The sequence below is a fragment of the Bombus pyrosoma genome, linkage group LG9 (genome assembly GCF_014825855.1).
Source record: "Bombus pyrosoma isolate SC7728 linkage group LG9, ASM1482585v1, whole genome shotgun sequence".
Classification (NCBI taxonomy): domain Eukaryota; kingdom Metazoa; phylum Arthropoda; class Insecta; order Hymenoptera; family Apidae; genus Bombus; species Bombus pyrosoma.
Window position 1 is genome coordinate 11,673,039 of NC_057778.1, and position 21,219 is coordinate 11,694,257.

At 41.0% G+C, this 21,219-nt stretch overlaps 1 protein-coding gene and 1 long non-coding RNA gene across 3 annotated transcripts in view; one reads left to right on the forward strand and one right to left on the reverse strand.

The window, feature by feature from the left end:
- The window catches only part of LOC122570985 (mucin-17-like), a 63,700-nt gene that overhangs the window by 31,446 nt on the left and 11,035 nt on the right, over window positions 1–21,219 (reverse strand). For both annotated transcript variants that reach the window (XM_043734092.1, XM_043734091.1), the window contains one exon: window positions 19,599–19,763. In XM_043734092.1, coding sequence (XP_043590027.1) covers window positions 19,599–19,763 — 165 coding nt within the window. The remainder of the gene's footprint in view (window positions 1–19,598; window positions 19,764–21,219) is intronic.
- On the forward strand, window positions 9,960–14,856 carry LOC122570992. Its single transcript, XR_006317930.1, has 3 exons — window positions 9,960–13,154; window positions 13,438–13,648; window positions 14,535–14,856. It is a non-coding gene; the product is annotated as an uncharacterized LOC122570992 (long non-coding RNA).

The following is a 21,219-nucleotide window of genomic DNA, read 5'->3' on the forward strand; positions in this document are numbered from 1 at the left end:
ACGTAACATCCGGACGACTTCTTCTCGAGGTGGAAACGCTCGAAGGGAATCGACGAAGCGTGCAGACACCACACGTCGATCGCATCTTTTCATGTTCTCCGTTACTCTCGCGACTTCCACCGCTTCGTGTCGTCCTCAAACAGTTTGGCCCCCCTCCCCCACCAGCCCTCCCCCGCCCTCCGCTCTCCGTACATTGCCACATCACATTCCCCGAGAATGAATCACACTCGTAAGAGAACCTGGCGCACATAGATAACGCGAAAACGCGCGATTACCGGCCTCCTCTGTGGCTTGGCCTCCTCCCCTGTTGCCTCTTCCACGGTTCGCCGCCTACCGAGCACACCTCCAGGAAAGCGTGCTTCTCGAGAAAAAAAGGTATGCTTTCCCTCGCGAAAGCATCCTTTTACAATTCTAACAACCTGCACGAGAGAAATTTCGTGTTACGCCTGTCTACTTACCGGCGCGAGCCAACCTCGGATTAACGCATCTGTACCGCGTATCTCTATATCGTTTAATTAGTCCTGATCGACGGTAAGTAGGCACTCGCTTCGAGTAGTCGAGCACCGATGCTTTATCGTTTCGTTTGTTTTATTAGTTGCAACGATATGCATATAGCGAAATTTCTTATTTCGATGTTATACGTAGATGCGTATATTATATGTTAGCAAGTTGAAAGTAAGGATCACGAATCAAGATAGAGCGCACGAAATTAACCCATTCATTCATACCTTCAGAAAGAAAACGACGTTCCGTTATGCGATATTTATTATTTGTATACGCAACGTATATGTAATTGGTTAGATGGTGTAAACGTATATATATAATTGGTTAGCAAGATTATTACTTAACAGTACAGATAAAGAAACGTTTCGAGGAATAGAATCAAATGAAATCTCTAACCGTGATCCTATTTTCGCTGTTTTCTCTTTAGTTTATTTTTCTCTATCAGAATCGACGAATATTACTTCACGTTCTACAACACGGTATAACTGGTAAACAGTAACTTTGGTAGATCTCTAACCCTTGCCTCATTATGTAAAAATACTTTATTACGACCAATATCTATCGATATACCTGGCAATATAGAACCTTTCGATGTACTTAGATTCGTATTCATCCGGTTACCAAGTAGGTAGTATGATTTTTACCGAGTTTGACATTTCGTTGCTTGCAAGCATCCAACATGCATAAAGATCTTTTATCGTTACGTGTGCATCGGCAAATAGGAAACTGGACAGAGTACAGAGAAAGGCATCCAAACTCGGACAAGCTTACTCACTCGGCCATGAATGCGCCGCCGTTTTCGAATTCTTTGCCGACACGCGGCGAGAAAGAAAAAGGGTGAGAGAGAGAGAGAGAGAGAGAAAAGAGAGAGAGAGAGAAAAGAGAGAGAGAAGAAAAAGAAGAAGAAAATTACAGCAACATTGCGGCCGTTAAATTGGCTAGAAACGCGGCAAGCCAGAAAATACGAGGCAGATGAATTGCAGTTCTGTCGATCTAATTTGAAACTTTTCATCAGCCTGCCGTTTCTACGTAAATTAGTTCAAGAAAGTAATAAATCATTTGAATCTTCCTTTTTTATCTTAGCCTTTTCTATCGTTAGTCTTCCTTTTTTTTTTTTTTTTTATCTTCGAATAATCTATCGACGAGCGCAGAATGCTTCTTTCACTGTGCTTAAAAATATCGTGTCACGTTTCACACAGTGTTCGACTAAAAGGGGTAACTCTATACGTCTAAATGGCGTGGCTCGTTCGACAGGAGCAAAATAACCGGCTTCAACCGTAAATTCCAATTTGACGAATTCAGAAGAAAAGACGGACCTCGCGGTCGTTAATCGGTGTCTACGGTCGTAATTCATCAAATTACACGAGTGAGTCATTGGTACTTGTTGCCAGTGAAGCGAAACCCATTACAGATCGAACAGTAGAACGTATCAGTATCTCGGAAAGCACGCAACAGATCGTTATCTCAATAGGTTTCGATTCAGACCGTTTCTACGATAATACGAGAAAATTGACCAGCAGCACAGGCCGAAGTGCAGGTTCGCGATAACGATTCGGTAAATACAAGCCACGTAACTTTCAGACACGACCTATTCAATCTTATCGTAAATTGAACTCGGTTTGTCTTCATTCTGAATTATATAGTTGAACCGGCAAGCTATAATGATCGTTTCAAAGATGCTGACTCTTTTGTAAAATAATTCATTTTCGACTTTTTCTTTTGTAAAAAGAATGAAACACCCAACTACGCGTATACCGTCATCGTTCTTTTACCTGTAACTTCAGTGTTTCGTTCGTGTACTGAAAACTATTATAGCATATAGAGAGAAACGGAAGAGAGGAGGGAAAGGATAAGGGAATCCAAATACAACAGATACTACAGGAACATAACCAAAGATGAGATGCCAAAGTACTTGGAAGGGAGGATGAGGTGGAAGGACAGGAAAATTACAGCCAGATTCAGGTGCGGAGACGAGACCAAAGCGAAGGAACACTGGAAAGAGGAGGGAGAAAAAAGGTGCAGATTGTGTGGAAGGGAAGAAGAGGACCTGAGACGTGTGATAGAAGAATGTGAAATAACGGGAGGACCGAAAGACTGGAAAAAACACTGAATGAGACTGGAGAAGGTCTGACAGAATTAAAGGCAATAATAGAGAAGAGAAGGGCAAGGGCGATACAAGACGGGGAGGAAGGACAAGAAGGTAGCACAGCAAAGAGGCAAAAGACCAAAGGACAATAATGTGTAGTCATAAGTTGCGATAGTTTGTAGTCGTTAGTTTTAGCGACTAGAGATAAGAATATGCCAAGGAGTGCAATACAATAAATGTAAGAAATGTAAATCGAAAGTTCGTCCAAAGCCGAAAGACACGGACTAAAAATAAATAATAACAATAATTAATCCGCGAAATTTATCTGATTTGAATCATTCTAGAACCATGTACCTTCTCGCTCTTGAAACGATCTCATATTTTCTCTCCTCGTTACTAGTACGAGTTAATTTCTATTAAATTTGATTTAGTCGTTAAATAAATTTAACGACAGAGATCGATTCTACTTTTTTAACAATTGATCTCTTCATCGACAAGAAACCCATTCTTCGAGGATCTTCAGGGAAAGATTCTCTAAAAAAATTAAGAAAAAGGGTCTTCCCTAATAATCCCATTTCAATAAAAGAAGTAAGAAATGTAAATCGAAAGTTCGTCCAAAGCCGAGAGGCACGGACTAAAATAAATAATAAATAATATTATAACATATCGTGAACTAAAGGTATTGCCAACGTATCGTTCACGATATATAAGCGTATTTTCAAGATTATGACTCGTTCTTCGGCACTTGGTCTATTAAATTAAATATTAAGCGCCGAGGAAAATTTTATATTCCTACTAAAATCCTGTAATCGTTCTATCGCACCGCGCGAAAAGCGTGCAGAACATCGTGAAATAGCAGACACACCCTTGGTATTTCATTAGAACGTTACGATCGCCTGACTAATTACGTTTGCTAAATTATTCCTTCGTGCCGTGACACTTTTAACTTCGACGACAACAACGGCGATAAATTATCTGTTTCATTACATTACCGTCACATTTCTTTTTTTCTTTTCTTTTTTTTTTTTTTTTCTTTATACCCGGTTACTTTCGATGTAAATTTTCAACTTTCCGAAAAACTGCCGCGTACTAAACATCGAGCCGAGTACGATGAAAACGAGCGTTATGGCGTTTAATCGTTTTACACCAAGTTTTTAATGCGTTTCATGAAATTAAAGGAAATCGATAAACAAATTCGTAAGGTAACGAGCTTTTATCCGCCGCGAATTTCAATCCTCTTCATTTAGCGTAAAAACGGTCGAGACTCTTTTCTAAAACTCGAAATCGAACGCAACGTTCAGCTACGTATAGTAGAGAGACGATGCGAGGCTGACACCCGCGAGGTTGCCTCGCGAGGTGTATAGGTATCTGCCTCGCGGCGTCGCCGCCTCGAGGCGTGTCAACGATCGTCGATTTCTAGACGAGATCAAAGGTGCCTCGCAGCTCTTTAGCCGCTTCGTTCGTTTGGATGCACATTGAAATAACTTGTAAACGCGTATATTTAACCGCGGCTCGCTCTGCCTCGTTCGTTCGCCTGGCGTACTTTACTCTACGTTAGGGCACGAGGCGAGCGAGACAGCAGCTATCGGGTGAGGCAGCCTCGCCGGTTAGCCCACACTGTCTGTACATAGCTTTATACGTTCTCCTATAATGTCGTACCTATAACACTACAATAGCGATGGTTGCCTGACATCGTCGATGGTGATCTAACGGAACCTGTTGCGTCGATAATTCTTCCTGGACTTTGAAGAAAGCCACCGATGCAACGCGTAGGCGTGGCAACGCAGTCGATTCCCAGAAAATCGTGATTTTTACGATAATATCCAGCATCAGCGAGGCGGGTGGCCTTTCACCATAGTCGAGGAATAAGATTAGTTCCATGCACCGCGTGAAACTAGCAAAGATCAAAGGGGTTGAGCAATCTAAATGATCGGAATCCGTGGCAAGTGTAGCTGGCATTATTGTTGCGATCGCGAAGAGCAAGTGAAAGGTCGTGTGTTTAAGGAAGAGCTGCTCGAGAGAATAGTGGTGAGAATAGTAGCGGCAGGCATCGGCCGAGAAATTCTATTCTTATCGTCGTTAAGCTTACCATGGTCATCGTGAAACCGGTTTTATTTTGCGAACAACAGCATCGCCCTACGATATCCTTCTTCTTGCAGAAATTTGAAAATATTTCCATAAACCGGCGGGCGTTGAACGTCCGCCATATTACATTTCTCCAAGTTCTTACAAATATTTTTAGAGAAGGAATATTTCCAAAGGCGTCGCGTTCGTCGCGACCAGATGTGACTTCTCTATTTTAGTGGTTGCCCCTTAACTCTTTAGTTTCCTTACCGACCCCTCCTTAACTCAAAATAACTTGAAACTTCAAGAAGAAACTAAGGAAGAAGAGACAGAAAATTATTAGACCGCGGTAAGACAGGAATGTACTTTCGAAAACGAGGCAAGAAAAATATTACTCGATTGTACGCGATATTACCAACTAATACCATAAAGTATTACAAAGTGAATAGTTAATAACGGCATACGGTATTCCTTCGCATTTTCCCGTTACTAGCCCCTAACGCTTTCTGGAAGAGAGGAAAGAAAGGCATTTGGGAGAGAACGGGGGCACCGCGTACAACGAGATTAAGAGTTAAAAAGGTATAATAGTCGTTAAAAATGGTCAAAAGTTTATATCTCCATTGAGATAGATTTCTACTAATTTCAGGTTAGTCGGAAATTAATAAAAAACGTAAAACACGGTGATATTATCGGTCTTGTGACAGTTGCCGAAGCTATACACACAATACGAACGCATACAGGGTGGTCCACGCAATTGTTTCACGTTATAACTCGGTTATTACCAATGCGGTTGCAGAAAAATACCAAAGGAGAAAGATTCCAAGTATTGGACAAAGTTTAGACTAAAATATCTTCCGAACTAAATAGTTTTCGATCGTGTTACCTTAGCACTCGTAATTGCGATAAGTAGAAAGCGTGTAGTTTTACTTTACTTGATTAATTTGTTATCGTTCATAGAACTTAATAAAATGAAATATACGGTAGTCCTGTCGAAAGAAAAGATCGGGAAAAGATAGAGTAGGGGGGAAATAGATTCGTTGCTCCCGTTGATTATTCTTGCGAATGACGTAACGCGTAATAACGCACTATGCTAATACACTGAGTCATTCGGCTACACGTAATTTTACTAGTTTTATACATTCAGGACGTGACACTGGTGCAATTTTGCCATCAACCGATTAACGTTTACGGAACTGTCGACGAGATACACCTACCGCATGAAATTAATCGCTTTCCTCCTTCCTGTCGCAGACCTGTGTATGTACGATCTAATGTCTATATATACGTATCTCATGAACCAACGTTCTATCGTACTTGAGGATCGTCCACCTACTCTAATTCTTAGAAACCTTTGAAATGCAAGCCAACGTTAACGTTAATATCGATAATATCACTAACGCTATAATTACTTCTATCGCACATGCAATTAATGGACACGTAACTTCACTCTTGCATCTCGTTCTCATCGACAAAAGTTTGAAACAGAGTGTCAATCGACAAGCGATTGTACAACACAGCGAACAGGTATCGGTAAGTAAGCTGAATATTTGTAGGTTCCTCGGAAGACTGAAAGAGTGCGAGCCAATTGGTCCACGGAACGAGAAACGATACGTTGAGATAAGTCACCGTAAGAAACGAACATCTCGATGAACAAAGTAAACTGCTGTTAGCACGTAATTTCTTGTATTTCGCTGGTTGAATTTAGGTAATTAAGGAATTTTTGCCGAATGTTCTCAACAAATGTATCGAATACGGTAGTTACTTGGAACAATACTTCGACATGTAAATGTTACAACATGTAAATATGTCAGTGATGTCCGAGCGCATTGAACCTGGTCCTGTTATTGTTACAGGTTTTTAAAACAGCCTATATCTTAAGCCGAGTTAGACACGTTGGTGAGAAAATTGGTAACGATGTTTGGCTAAAATCCAAGTTATTTCCTAGCATTCCACGTTGCGGTAGGTTCCCCTCGGCATCTGGTTAATACATTGGAGAACGTTTCCCTGGACAGATTTTCCCGATCCCTAAACAGAACGCTTTGTTCGCTTCCTAGCATTATCGTATGCAATTTGCTCAGCTGTGGAAATACGTGTCAAAGGAGAGAACCAGGGTGATTAAATTCGAGGAATCGGCTACTGTCAGCTGCGTTGCCTCTTTATTCGTAAGGTAATTTCATTTCTGCATGGATAGCTGCGAGATTCAACTGACTCCAGGTACGTACATATTTTTTATCGTTAGTTCGCCTGTAATACAAACGATGAGAATTTCGCTCGTATTCGTCTGGCAACGTACGGCAAGAAGAAGAAATATCATTAAGAACAATCGCGAAGCACGACCACTTTCACCTGTCCCCTGAAGCTCCAAACCGAAGCCGAGTTGGGTTTAATCTTCGAAGAAGCGATTTAACGATACCTGGAACCAACTCTCCGGTTGAATTCGCTTCACCGACAGATCGGTAGGAAAACGCGGGTAGGGTCAATGACCCGGCACTTCCTCGATGAGAAATGCCTGTCAGCTGTTAAAATCGTTCAAACGGTGAACGAAATGGTCAAGGGAGAATCCGTGTCTGTGCCGGCGCCTGTATTTTCGGCACCAAAAAGGTACAAGGAAGTTGTACTCTGCTAACCGTCGATGCTATGAGTTATTCGTTGCCCAAACATCCCCGAAAGAATCTCTTCAAATTTATGTTTGCGCTCGGCAACAGAAAGAACCTCGTTTCGTTAATTTTACTCGTAAAGCTAGTACAATTGCGTGAAAATTCATAATGCAATTACGAATGAGAAACAAGCGAACTGCCCAAAGTACAAACCAACGTTATGGAACAAAAAATAACGACACAGATCGGGTACATAGTTAGGAAGAAAACACAGCCTGTTTAAAAGTCTATTCGCAGAAGAATTTTGTGGTTCCACGTTGTCTTTATCCAGAGGAGATTCTACCAACAGAAGCATCGCGAACGTGGCGAACGTATCTCTAGGAACCGCGTCTCGTTCGTTTTTCACGAGCAAAAATGAAATTCATCCGGCAAGCGATGCAAGGAATGTCACCGTGAGTCAGATGCGAGCGTGTATACGTGTTCGCATGGCCGCTAAAATTGGAACTGGCTGGCGTCATAAACGCAAAAAGCTACGTGGAAACGCGCTTTTCTATATACCACATTTCCAGTCTGTTGCCCGATTTTCTTTCAATTCGTTCGTAAATCGATACAACTTCGCTGCAACATTAATAAGAATCTTTGCACTTCGAAAGAATAATTCAAACAGTGATTCAAACATTATTATCGTCGATTATTGTAGTTATTGTAGCATAATAATTTGCAACTCGCCGCTACACAAATCGTGTTACTAAGACGCGAAAAGTTACCGAAATTATAATATATATGTCGGAGCATCGTCAGGAGAAAGGTATTCAGCGTACAACGATTCTTCGCCGGAGCTATACATTCTTTTCTCTTGTAAAATTGAAACAACTTTTATTAACACTAGTATGAGTTTACAAAATTAACAAACAACTACGCGGATATAACACTTATGACAATGGCCTAAGATTCGATAACGAATCCACGGTCAACAGGATAACTCTGTAATAAACGTAAAATACTTTAACACACGTAAAATGGGACGCTCTGTAAAACTGCTTGATGTGAAACTCTCCAAGGTGATCGCACGAATAATAGACTGAAGGAATTCTTTCCAGACTTTTCGATTGCGTTCGTTTGTTATATATTGGTCCGAAGCTTCGAGAAGGTTCCAATCGCCGTTGCTAGGCAATCTTTGCTCGGAGTTTGATTGTTAATACAACGTGTGTCCCATTATATCGACATTCCCAAGGAAAATGTCCATCCCGTGACCGCGGTTACGTTCGGCGACCAGTTGTGTCGCCTCGAACCCCATCCCAATATCACAAGTCTCGAACAAAATACAATGAATAACAATCGTTTAATTACGGCTATAGTAGAATATAAATTACAATATTACGGAATTCCCATAGTTCCAAACGGGAGGCTCCAGTGTCCTTCCATCTCCGACATATATATATATATATATATTATACATATACGAAGCGGAAACGTCGTATGAGAATAGCAGAGCGAATTTTACGAATTTCCAGTTTATGTTCGATCCCGTGTCGTTTCGTTTTATCTTGTGACGCTTCTTCCCTTTTTTGATCGTTTTATAGGCTGCCCCAATTGCGTGAGGCACGCGTCATACATCGATATGAGATCAGCAACGAACGAATGTAATCGGTGGACAAATGAAAACAGTGACCTAAAATCGAGTCAGGTTTCTACGATCGAACAGGATTTTCATCGTTGACAATTTCCTGAGTCACCTTGCGCCGGTGGAAAATTACAAAGGAAACACGCCGCTGTGCTGGTCCAATTAGAAACGGAGAGGATATTGCGAGACCGCTTTCGTTTCCACGCTGCACCAAGCCACGCCATCATTTTGTAGCAAATACTTAACGGTATCGGCGAATAAAGGAAACGAACGCGAAGCACTTTGTCCGTAAGCATATCCTGATATACCTAATCACGAATATATAATTCACTTTAGCGAAAAAAATGATACGAGTGCACGTTTTCCATAAACGAGATGCTATAGAGACGAAAAATAATGTATATGTGCGTGTGTATGTGTGAAATAACCTTATTTACCTACGAAGGATATAAACAAAAACTCTCTGACGTTACGAGTTGAATATCCAGTTAGCTATATGTGTGGCAGGATAATTACAAATTTACTCTAAAGTCGGCGCAGAATTGAATGACTAACGAGCAAAGAGTAATTAACGAGGAAAAGGTAAAAATGCGAAGAATAAATTCCTCGGAGGCACGCAGTCGTTCGGCAAATCTTTTTCTCAACTTTTTATAACGTGATATTTTCGTTCGCAAGTTCTCGAAAAGAAAAGAAGAAAAAAAAAAAAGAAAGAAAGAAATTTCTATCGATATCTTTCCATCTTTCGACCGCCGCTCGCGCCACAAATTTTCTCAACGTTAACGTTCGATATATTTGTACGTAAAGAGCAACGTTTCGTATTTATCGTAAATGTCCCTAGATCGCTATCGCAGGGCATAAAAAAAATACGAAAACAAATTATAAGAACAAAATGATGTACGTTTAAAACTCGAATGATCAAGGTTGTACTGTCAAGGTCGCAGATTTCGGGGTCGTACAATTCCTTTTCACTTGGGAGCACAGCCAACTTGAGAAGTAACAGTCGTTGCTCATTCGTCGCGAACGTTATTAGACGCGATCGAAGGATAATTTCGAAATAAGGTTAGAACGTTCGTAACGTATCGATTCACGAGCATCGTAAGGGCTGTATCGCGCACAACGAAGCGAACAAAAAACACGGTAAATATCGCTGCATCCTATCGGAACTAGATGGAAGTGATCGTAAAGTTGAAATCGGAGAAACGTAAATAAAAATAAACCGAGAGCTAAGAGGAGCTAGGGTACTTTCCGAACGCAATCCCATACATCGAGAATCCCATATATAAATGTTATCGATTCGAGGAAGTGAGAAAAAGTATCGGATGAAAATACTTACAAGTATGTCGAAGGTAGGGGAGTGTTTGAAAAATAGAGAAGTTTGCATGAAAGTTTGGATAAAAGAAGAGGAAGAGAAGAAGCTGGAACTTGGGATTACGAAACCGTGAGACGGGGAACTTGGCACGAGCTCGCTATCTCAGACGCTTACATTCATCGATGACTCTGCAGGGATTCTCTGATCGGGATTAGTCTGGATTTTTTCCGGGGGCTGTTCGATCGTGGAAAGAAGCAAATATAATCGAAATGGAAAGTAAGTCGGCGCGGTATTCGTGTTTTCCGGGGGTTATCGCGACGCTGCAGGATTAAATCGATTAAACCATCCTGAATCACGGCCGATGGATGAGCGGAAAAATAAAAAGCAGCGAGATGGACGAGGAGGAGACGAGGGGAAAGCGTCCTTCGGGTGATTCACCGGGTTTGCGGTTAGGTTACTTCAGTCTGTACGCTGGCAGACGAGTGCGGACAAGTGGTTCTCATAGCTGATGCGAGATCCAGCGATCTCCAGTGATCTTCCAACCTCGCGCGACTCGACATACCGTTTTTCCATTTTGTCTGACAATGGATATTTCGATTATCCTTTTCCTCGAAAAGCAGTCCCGTTGTATTTTCATCTTCCAAGTTTACTTTTATTCTCAGCTATCCAACGTTAGCCATTAAGATATCGTATATTTCCCTTAGTCGTTTCCGAACAAGTTGAACTTTCGTTACCGAATAGAATTTTTGACCGCTCGCGACGAAGCACGGCTCGAGAAAGCACCACTCGAGAAAGCACGAGTCGAGCAAGCACGATACTCTCGGCCACACCCTCTTTCGAAATATCCGTCGTTGCTGTCGAAGATTCAAGTACGGCGCTCGAGTGAATTAAAAACTTTACGTAATAATGTACGTAATCGAGAGATTGGAAGAAAAGGCGGTACAAATCTTCGAACAACGTTAAACGTACGTTGGGAACTTTAACCGAACGTCGAAGCTGGAAAATTCATAAGAAAACTTTCACCTCGTTTTTGGAAAAAACGAATAACGATAACGACACCATCTATCCACGATACCATGGTACTATAACCGCCTACCATAAACAAAACTGTACTTCTATTCGATTTCGTTCGATATGACCCGCTTAGTGGAACAAGAAGTTAACGATGATAAACGTACCGTACGAGTAATCGTTACGCATGGCACGTCGACGCTTTTATCGAGAAAACAGATCCGCCGTAGGTCTCGATTCTCGAAAGACTAGGCTCGAAACGAAGGAACGAGCCAGCACGGTTATTCCTGAAAATCAGTGATAAAAGGAGCAAGGAAGAAGCGTGTTGCGAATGGAAGACTCGACGAAGAGTCCTTTCAAGACGAAGAAACACTCGAGCCGTTTCGCTTCAGTAACCGCGGTCTTGGTTCAGCTCCTCCCGGATTCCTTTGTTTAATGCCTTATTGCGATATTTTAACACGGTTCCGCTGTTGCCATGCGGCTCCACGCTTATCCTGCTCGTCGTGTGTCGCCACAGTCGACCAAGAATCATCGTAAGTAGCACTCCTATACCCGCTACAGTTATGCAATCGAGCCGTTTTTTCCCCGGGATTATCTCTCCTTTTTAGGAGAATCTTTCAGACCGATCCTTCGCGCGATACGAAAGAAGTTTCGATGCTGGCTGTACGTCGATTGAAAATTCGTCTCATCTTTTTCATTGTTTCTCTTTTTTTTTTTTTTTTTTAAATATATGCGTATCTGCATCTTTCGGTAACTTTCACGTTACCATTCAACAGATTTCGTTCGTTTTTCAAACTTTCGACTACGAAGAATATCTTAGGCGCAAGATTTCCGGAACAAACGCATCGTAGTGTTAAAAGTTTAAAACCCCTACTATCGACTTACTTCCACGGAGAGAAGATTTAATAACACTGTTAACAACGTAGGCGAGGCTGAGAGTAAAGTCGAGGTGAACAAGAGGCTCCTCCAAGCAGCGTAAATAATAGTTTGCAAGAACCGCGGATATCCGGCGGATGCCGCATGCGTACATTTACTCCGACCCATGTTGGACATTACACACGGATCAACTACTTTTCCTACAGAGTTTCCGAATTCCTCTCTTATCGACCTTTCTTTCTTTCAAATTATACTTTAAACGTATCTGAAACTTGTTTCGGAAGATCTACACTGTCTACGGTCTATGCCACGGCGTAGTAAACACGACGATCTTCAGCTATTATATCATTAAATATAAATCGCATTGAATGAAAAATCGTGCTATTATAAAATCATAGAAAATTAAAGAAATCCTTCGTTCCTCTATCGTTTCCGCGAATCTAACGAACGAATTTATACGAACGAAGGAAAAATGCTAGAAACTAAGATCGCCAACATCCTACGTATCATGTGTACACGAAAGCCGTATAAAACCGAGGAAACCTATCGCGTACAATATAAATGACACGGAGACGCGATCGATGATCCTTCGCATAGAACGAAATTTTTGTTATTGCTTGCTAGAACTTTACTACGAAATGTCACTTATGCGAGCGTCGTTATAACGTAACTGTGAAAGTATACGGGGAAACGAGTAATGTAACGCGCGAATTCAACAAAATGCATAGAAAACAGCTGGCAGATTTGGTCGAGCGAGTCCTCCTCCGCTCAGACTCGCGTGGATGCTTTAATATCCGCGTAATGGAAACAAGAAAAACAGGATCCGAGTGACACCGACGTCTAAAGTGCAGCTGCAAGTGGATGAGCGTGCAGTGAATTCCGAGTGCGTCTAATTAAAAGTCATCTGCATATTTATGGAAGGGGAAGGGGAAACGGAGAGAAAGGGCTGGCGATGGATTAACGTAGGGAAAGCGGGGAAGCAGAGAAGCCGCTGATGCCGCTCCGCTCTGCTTTTGCTACCGCTGCTTCTGTGGCTCCTGGTATATTAAAAAATAAACGACGTAACAAAGAAGCGGAAGAAACGTAAGTCTGGTTAAAGTGGCCGTGTTTGCTACTTTTATATCTCGTTACGAGCCGCTGTTCTCTTTCCTCCGCGAATCTTTTAACCCGCGACGGTCGCTCGTTTCAAAATACCAAATCGATTACGCGCTGCTGCCGATCTTTTGCGAAACGTGGACGAACGAAACTCGTTGATAAAACCTTTACGTCGTATAAAAATTGACGTTTTTTTTTTTTTTTTCAATTTCGCAAAGATATCTGGCTTGAAAAGTAAAACAAAAGAATAATAGTTGGAAGGAATTTTCAGAAAGGTAACGACAAAGAGAGGAGAGGCAATCAACGCGGATAGAATCGAAAAGAGTTCTGTTAACGCGCCGCCGTCTAAGTACCGCGCGGCGCAACAGCGATAATTGCACGGTTCGTGACCAACAAGTATGTTTTCACAGACGACTGTACCGGAGTCTCGCGGAGAAAAGAGATTTCCGGGCTCCTTTCGATGAACGGCCAACATTCTCATGGTGAGAAAATATATTTCACACGACGACGATCGTCTTTACGTTTCTCTTTTGCTTTTCTACTTCCATTTTTGATAAACCCATCGCGCCTTCTAAAAATTTGTCTTCGTTTAACTCCAGGGAGCTAGAGAAACAACGAACTACGTAAATCGGAAATGAAATCTGCTTTACCAATGATCGATCGTTTTCGTTTTATCCCATCGTGTTTCCGCATAGGGTCGTTTGCAAATTATTCGAACCAGCCTGTGCCCGTCACGACGAACGGCCGTATAAAAATGAGAAACGCTTGGAAATTCTTCGCAGGCTGCCGCTAAAAATATCGACGATTTCTTTATTTAATTCTGCACTTTTTCTACGTAGAGCGATACGAGACGCGAGCGACAAGGAACGAAACAGCCGCATAAACGATTAATTCGTGTCACGACTGCATAAGCGCATAATTGCATGCCCTTTGTATCGTCGTGGAATACGAAACGGGGAGGAACGTAGTCCGCAAACTGTCATCGATATTAATTGCGAAATCGACACATCGCTGGAAGAAAACTCGAGAATACTTATCCTCGCGTCTTAAAAGTTTCCAAGCCATTATTGACCAAATATGGAAATAAAAAGTACGACCGTTAAAGTAAACCGACGTGGCAAACGCGAAGAAAGAACGATTTCCAAAGAATTTTACGACGATAAATTTAATTTGATTACCATCTTAAAACCTAGTCTCACATCGCGTCGTAACATTCTATCAAGTAAATAAAAGGTCAAACGATTGCACGTCCTCCTTTTACCAATAACATTGTAACTACGTTGCCCGCCACTAAGAATAATTTTATCCGGATAATTTTGTATACGCTAGAAAACAATTGAAAAAATTGTCTGCCTGTTTGATGTTCAGGTGGACAGAAACGCGTGTCCAGGTAATTACGGTGATTAAACGAGGGGAAAGACCGACATCTCGGCGAAAACCGCTTGCATTTATTCGCGCAAGGAAATGACGTCAAAAGGAAGTGTTTCGATACAATCGTCCTACCTATTGCAACCAACCAAACGCCATAACGGTACTACAAAAATACGTTTTCGTTGCGATAGTGGTTCCACTCGCAGGAAACATAACGAAACGTTTCGTTCTTACCACATACGTGTCATCGATTAGATGAAAAAACTAATTTAATATTAGTAAGTATGCGTTTGATCTTGATCGCTTCTAGCACGCTTGAGACTTACCAACACGATGCACGATTCGTCGGCAACGATCTACGCTGACGATATATCCTCTTGCTTCTTCTCTGTCGGAGCACTAAAGATCACTGCGTGTGAGGAAACACTGAATTCGAGCATCGAACGAATCAGCCGTTCGAATCGGTTTTATTCGTCGAACAACTCGAACGGAGACGATTTCCAAAACGAGCCACGAAATCGGCGACTATCTAAAGAGCAAACTCTATCCCTCATCTAGGTGAAAACTTCTATCCCTCGACCTTGTTAACCTCGAGAACTCGTTGTTGACGTTGTTGATAAACTGATAATTTATCGACTCGAGAGGATTTCGCTCGCGAGTTTCCTCGCGAATCGTGAGGATGCGACGAAAAAATCGCTGAAATGGTAAAATCGGTAGAAAGACGAACAGTCAACCGCGTATTACCGGAAGGAAATATGCGTGACCGATAGGAAGGTGAGAATTGCCGGCGTGTCTTCTAGCAGACGACTTCGCAAACGAATGACGAACGAGCGAATGGTCGGAGGATCTGAAGGCATCGGCTCTTTTGCCGGAGGACGAAGGAAGAGGTAGTCGCTAAGCTACGGCGCAGGCTAGAGCCTCGGTAGTACAGGAAGACCGTGGCAAGTTGAAAAGCTTCTGGCGATTTTTTTTTTTTTAATTACTTTCTCCCTCTCTCTCTCTCTCTCTCTCTCTCTCTGTCATTAAATCCCGTGCCGATTTGATTTATTTTTCCTCTTTTGGCTATCTGTCACGAGCAAATAACGCACGGTGGATTCGTTAAATAGAAAAGAAACAACGATAAATGATAGAATTATTTCGTAAGAATGTGAATTTCTCGATAAATGAAAAGATGCCGGTAATCTCCTCAAACGAAAACGTTTATTTATATCGAATTTGACTATACTGAAACGTTGCTCCGGTTGCCGTATTATTTATAAATTTCATTAGCCACTTTATAATGCGATAAGTTTTACATAACTTTACATAACTTTTCGTTTCTTCCTAACAGAAGGAAAAAATTAGGTAAGTGGGAAAGAGATACTACTTTCGTTCCACCTAAACAAGACATATTAAAGCTGCTTGATGTATACTAAATATATGCGTACGTATGTATACCATTGAATTTAATAATATAATACCGGCATATTAACTATGCCGTGTTAACTTTATAATCGCGTCGGAGTACATGAATCTAATTGTCGGTATAAATTTTACAGTTTGATAAGAAGGAGAACACCTGGAAATCTGACAATTTTTCCCTTCTCATCTCGAGTCTCTACCCTAAGAGAGAAAGCTTTATGTGCCACGCTACTCTTCCTGTTAGGATGCACTCAACGGCCATGTTGGTTCAGACATTTCCATCTTTTTCTCTCTCGGCCGTGCAAGCCGGCTTTCAATTTTATTTCATTCCTCGATCATACACCATGCTTCGTCCAGGGATGCTGCAATGCGGTTCTCCTACCTTGCATCGATTGCACCAACGTTACTTTTTCCCATCGACGAAATAGTCACAGACCCGATACATACCTTTCCGCGTTTTTCCTTCGTTACCCTAACTCGTTCGAATAAGGAGCCTGAGAGATACTTTGATTGAATTTATCAGGACTTTTTCTATGGCCACAATCCTCCTCCCTCTCTCTCTCTCTCTCTCTCTCTCTCTTATATGTGTATATATCTTATGTATGATAAAAAATTTTGCAAAGATCGAATATCGACGTTCTTTGGCTTTCCATTCGCATCTGCGGATTTTCATATCTGCGAAAATGCAACTCTTAGATGTAATTGGTCTGAGACGCGACCAGCGATACTTTGCATTATACCGTTTTGATTTATCGTATCATTGTGAATTTACGCTAAACTGTAACATTTTTTCAAGCATAAAACGATCGATCAAGCCAGTTTTTAACGACAGAAACTTTCACGCACGCGCCAAAGACTACGCTTTCGTTACCTAATTGATTAACGTGCATGCTGCCATACAACGCACCACGATTTTATCCATCTGATGGATCTTAGAAAATGCGAAATAGCCAGAAGTAAGTGTTCCATGTCTGATCAAAATTCTCCTCCGTGATCGAGCGTCAGCTCGAGCGTAAGTAATTGCAACCAGTCAAAACGCAACCGGTGTTTCATCCGGCAACGGACTCGACTTACGCGTAACACGTAGATATAATTGTTGAAGATGACTCGTCAACGGATTCACGGTCGATAATTTGACTATTAATCCCAATGGAAAGAAAGAAAAGGAGAAACACTTTGTTAAAGTTGCTAAAGAGCTTGTTTGGAAACGTAAAAGTAAAGTGTGATCGATCTCCGGAGTACGCGACGACGGAGTACCTTCCTAACCGGAATTCTCAACTAAATCGGTGACCTAAATGCGTTACACTTTCCTTACAAGTTGAAACACGTCGGTGGAACGCTGCTAAATATTCGAGGAAGGAAGCGACCAGCAACGATGTGTTCATACGCCACGTGCCCGCAACACGCTGCTGCAATTAGGCTTAGGAATCGCTATTGTGCCAGAGCTTGACCCTCTCGAATAGAATCTCGACAATGGGAATGCGAGCAATTTGCCGAGAGCGACTGGCCTAATTGCGGCACGATCATGGAATTGGGAAAACTTTGCCGATCAGATGCTCCAAATCGACGTCCAGTTCCATTTCGCTTTGTTGGCAAAGTTGAACGAACGATTCTGCACTTTGTTCCGTTTAAGCGCTCGTCGAGTCGCGTTAAACGAATTTTACAGCCGATCGTTTAATAGAATAGACGGATAACGAGGAATTTGAAAGTCGCTGGATGATTTTACCAGTCGCGTCGTTGTTTCATCGTCGATTTTCCAGTATCGTTTCCCGACCTGTCGGGGCCACTGCGTTTTTTATTTAATATATTTTTCTCGGATAGAAAAATTGGACGTAAAAAGCAACGTTGGTATTTAGTATGATCGGCGATTTTAGGAGAACGATCGTGTCAAGAAGTTCCCATGGAGAATAAAAGCAGAGAAATTTTTTCTTCGGAAAGAAAGAACGTTCGCGAAACAAGTGGCAAGCGATTTATACCGATGTCCGTCCCTGAAGCAACAAGAAGCAGAGCATGACAGCGCCATGAAGAAAGGCTGGACACAGTTTGTTGGCAGCCGCTTATGAAGAATACGAATCATTACGAGATTCGTCCTTTTTTAGTGGGAAATTCTTTGCGAGGCGGTATTCACCTTACTTTCTCGTGCGATCAGATAATCATCTTTCGCCTATTCTTCAACCATTGTACAAATATCGAGGTCTCCGCGATTCCCCGGCCGAGACTATTTCAATCATTGTATAATATCTTTTATCGTTCGCTGTGACAACGATTCCAACGCTATAATACGTAGTTTCTATATTTCTCGTTTCGAAGAAACATACAACGATTAACAGATACCTGTAACAGTGGTATATCTGATACGATAGAGTTTCCCTTGGACGGATAAGAAAGAGAAAAAGTTATGATAAAGGAAAGAGTGGTGAGAAAAAGGAAAAAGTTTAATATTACGTTGATCGTGTGACGAAAGACCGCTTACGAATAGAAACTTCGTATCCTTCGTAAAAGTTACAGTTTCACATTTAGTCCGACCTGGATACTCAAGAATTTCAAGAAGAATTCATGCTTCTTAGAATAAGAAGTAAGAGTAAGCGTCAAACCGCGTTCCAATCCGTAATTTATTTATATAACTTGCAACGGATATTATTTTATCGGAATCAAAGTATCGAAATATTACGCTACTATTTAACAGATCGAAGCAACTTCTATCGTGAATACGTCGATACGAAATATAAAATATGGTAATCGATATAAAATATAAAATATGGTAAATGATAATCGTTAGAAAAGAGACAAAGATATGATCTATATCGATGCCTAAGAATCAGCGAATCTGTATCTCGCACAGTATTTTCTACGGTTTCGATCACTGGTCAAATCTAATCGAATTAACAAGGATTTAACGAGCCCCGATAATTTCGCACGCTCGTCTTCCATCACGACTTTATAATTACTCGCTTCGATCGCTCCATTCGTGATATAGAAATTTTCTCCGTGTCACGGCAACGGATCAACAAAATTAATGGGACATAGCCAAGCACGCTGTACGAATTCAGGAACGCGGAATTTTCTCTTAATTTCTTCGAAAGAGCCAGCAACGAATCGAACGTGTCAGAATAACGATAGAAAATTTGACTCGTTCCTATAGTACGCGTAGAAAAATAATACAACATTTTCCTCGACTGTTTTTCTTATAAATCTCATAGCTGGAACTGTACTAATGAACACCCTGTATGCATTAATAACGAAGGCCAGCCAGACATTCGTATGAATCATGCGATATTTAAAAACTTCAGAGAACGAAGGCTACCACTTTGTCCCTCCCAGAAATAAATGGAATTAACCGTTCGCAATACAAATCATCGTTTACTCGACCGAAGCTAATTAACTTTCTAAACGCTAAGTAATTAAAGGCAGACGAAATTATTTATTGGCGAATTTTCACCAAAGAAGATCGATTCGCTTCTTTGGGAATTTTTCTTCAAAATACGCATAAAACAAATACATCGAAATTTACAAATATACGCACGCTCTTCGACTCCTATTCGAATCAATTGTATCACGCTAAATGAAAATACATAGTCCGGAAGATAATTAACGATAATTCTATTTACATTCTATCGAATGTATATTATGCAACGAGTAAGCATGCAACCATGTACTCACTCGGATTTCGTTGTATTTCATAGTAGAGGACAGTCAATATCTCCGCCGCTTCCAAGTAATCTGTTAATCCATCGGAGGCGAGAATCAGAAAATCCTCGGTTCCGTCTAAAGGTACAGACTTAATTTCCGGTTCGCCAGTTACAAACGGCTTGTATCGGACGTCACCTGGAACCACGTGAAAAGAAATATTGAATTATTGTAAAAACTTATACATTTTGTTAACTGTGTATGATAAAAGTGGATTGAAATTTCTGCGGAGTTTGTCGAACGAAACGTATACGAATTTATTTCGGTGCGATCTACAATCTTCGTATCTATTTAATTGTTAAACGCAAAGAATTTCATTCATTGATGTAGTAAACTGATGGGAGAACCTGAGTAAATTTATAATAACCGGAAGCGTCTGTATTATGGTGGTGCCATTATTTAAATTAGCCACGCCATTCATTAAATAGATAATTAAAGTTAATTACATATATACATCCTAGTTGAATACTGATATTCCCCACGCCTCACCGTCGCATGTTTTTTAGATGTAAAAAGCATCGTTTACATGTAATGGATAACCGTAACGGTTCTCTCGAATTCCATAAAACTACACGTTACGGGGCATAAAATTCTCTCTCTTTCTCCCACTTTATCCTTTTACTTTGCCCGATCGCAATTGAAAAATTTCTATGAAAAATCGGACCCATACGTAGCCGGGTGTCCTTAATTATGCGAATCCTATCTCGCTTCATCTTAACAACGTCCTCGAACTTCTCCATCAGGCTTCTTGCATTTTTCGACCCTTTGCACTTTATATCTAATCGCAACTTGAAAATACACAGAACGAAATTTCATGGTACGTATACTTGTACGCTACAAAACAGTAAACACTGAAAGATCGCGTTTCGGTATAATAATAATTATCGTTCTATCGCGTAGAATTTGTCTGACTCAACACGCTGGAATAAGATTGGAAGGGTGGTATTTTATTTCTCTTCGTCGTTTCTGACGATCGTCAATGACGAAACCTTACCAGCTACACCGATTCGCTGTTCACTGATTCCAGAGTGAGATAGAGTAGAATATGCGACGGTGGGGGTCCAAATAACTATAAACATTGACTATTTGGAAGTCAAATCAAAGTCTCTCTGCAGCTACGTATACAAGAGGATTTTTAAATGTAATTTTCTGTCAAAAATGGGACTCGTTTAAATTTTCTAATTTAAGCGACAGACAAACATAGATATACGAATTCTAATCGCCTAACTAATTTTCATCTACGTTTCATATCTTCGTTATAATTACACATTCTTTTCGTCTAATAAAATAAAACCAAAGTTTGTTGACCAAACTTTACAGAAACAAAGATTCGAATAATTTCTATCGTACATTCTGTTAAACGTTTCATTGATATCAGGTGGCCGAGTACAAAAATATCCTACGAATATTTACAGTCGATAAAAAGCATCGTAATGATTATAAGATATAATTTTATGATAATTATCAATTATCAAAATTTTACGACGTCGAAACGAAATTCTTCTAACGATAGACGTTCGAGACACGCGTCTCCTCGCGAAGCATAAATGGTTTAATGGGCTGTTAATTATTCCCGGCAGGCGATGTAGAAGCC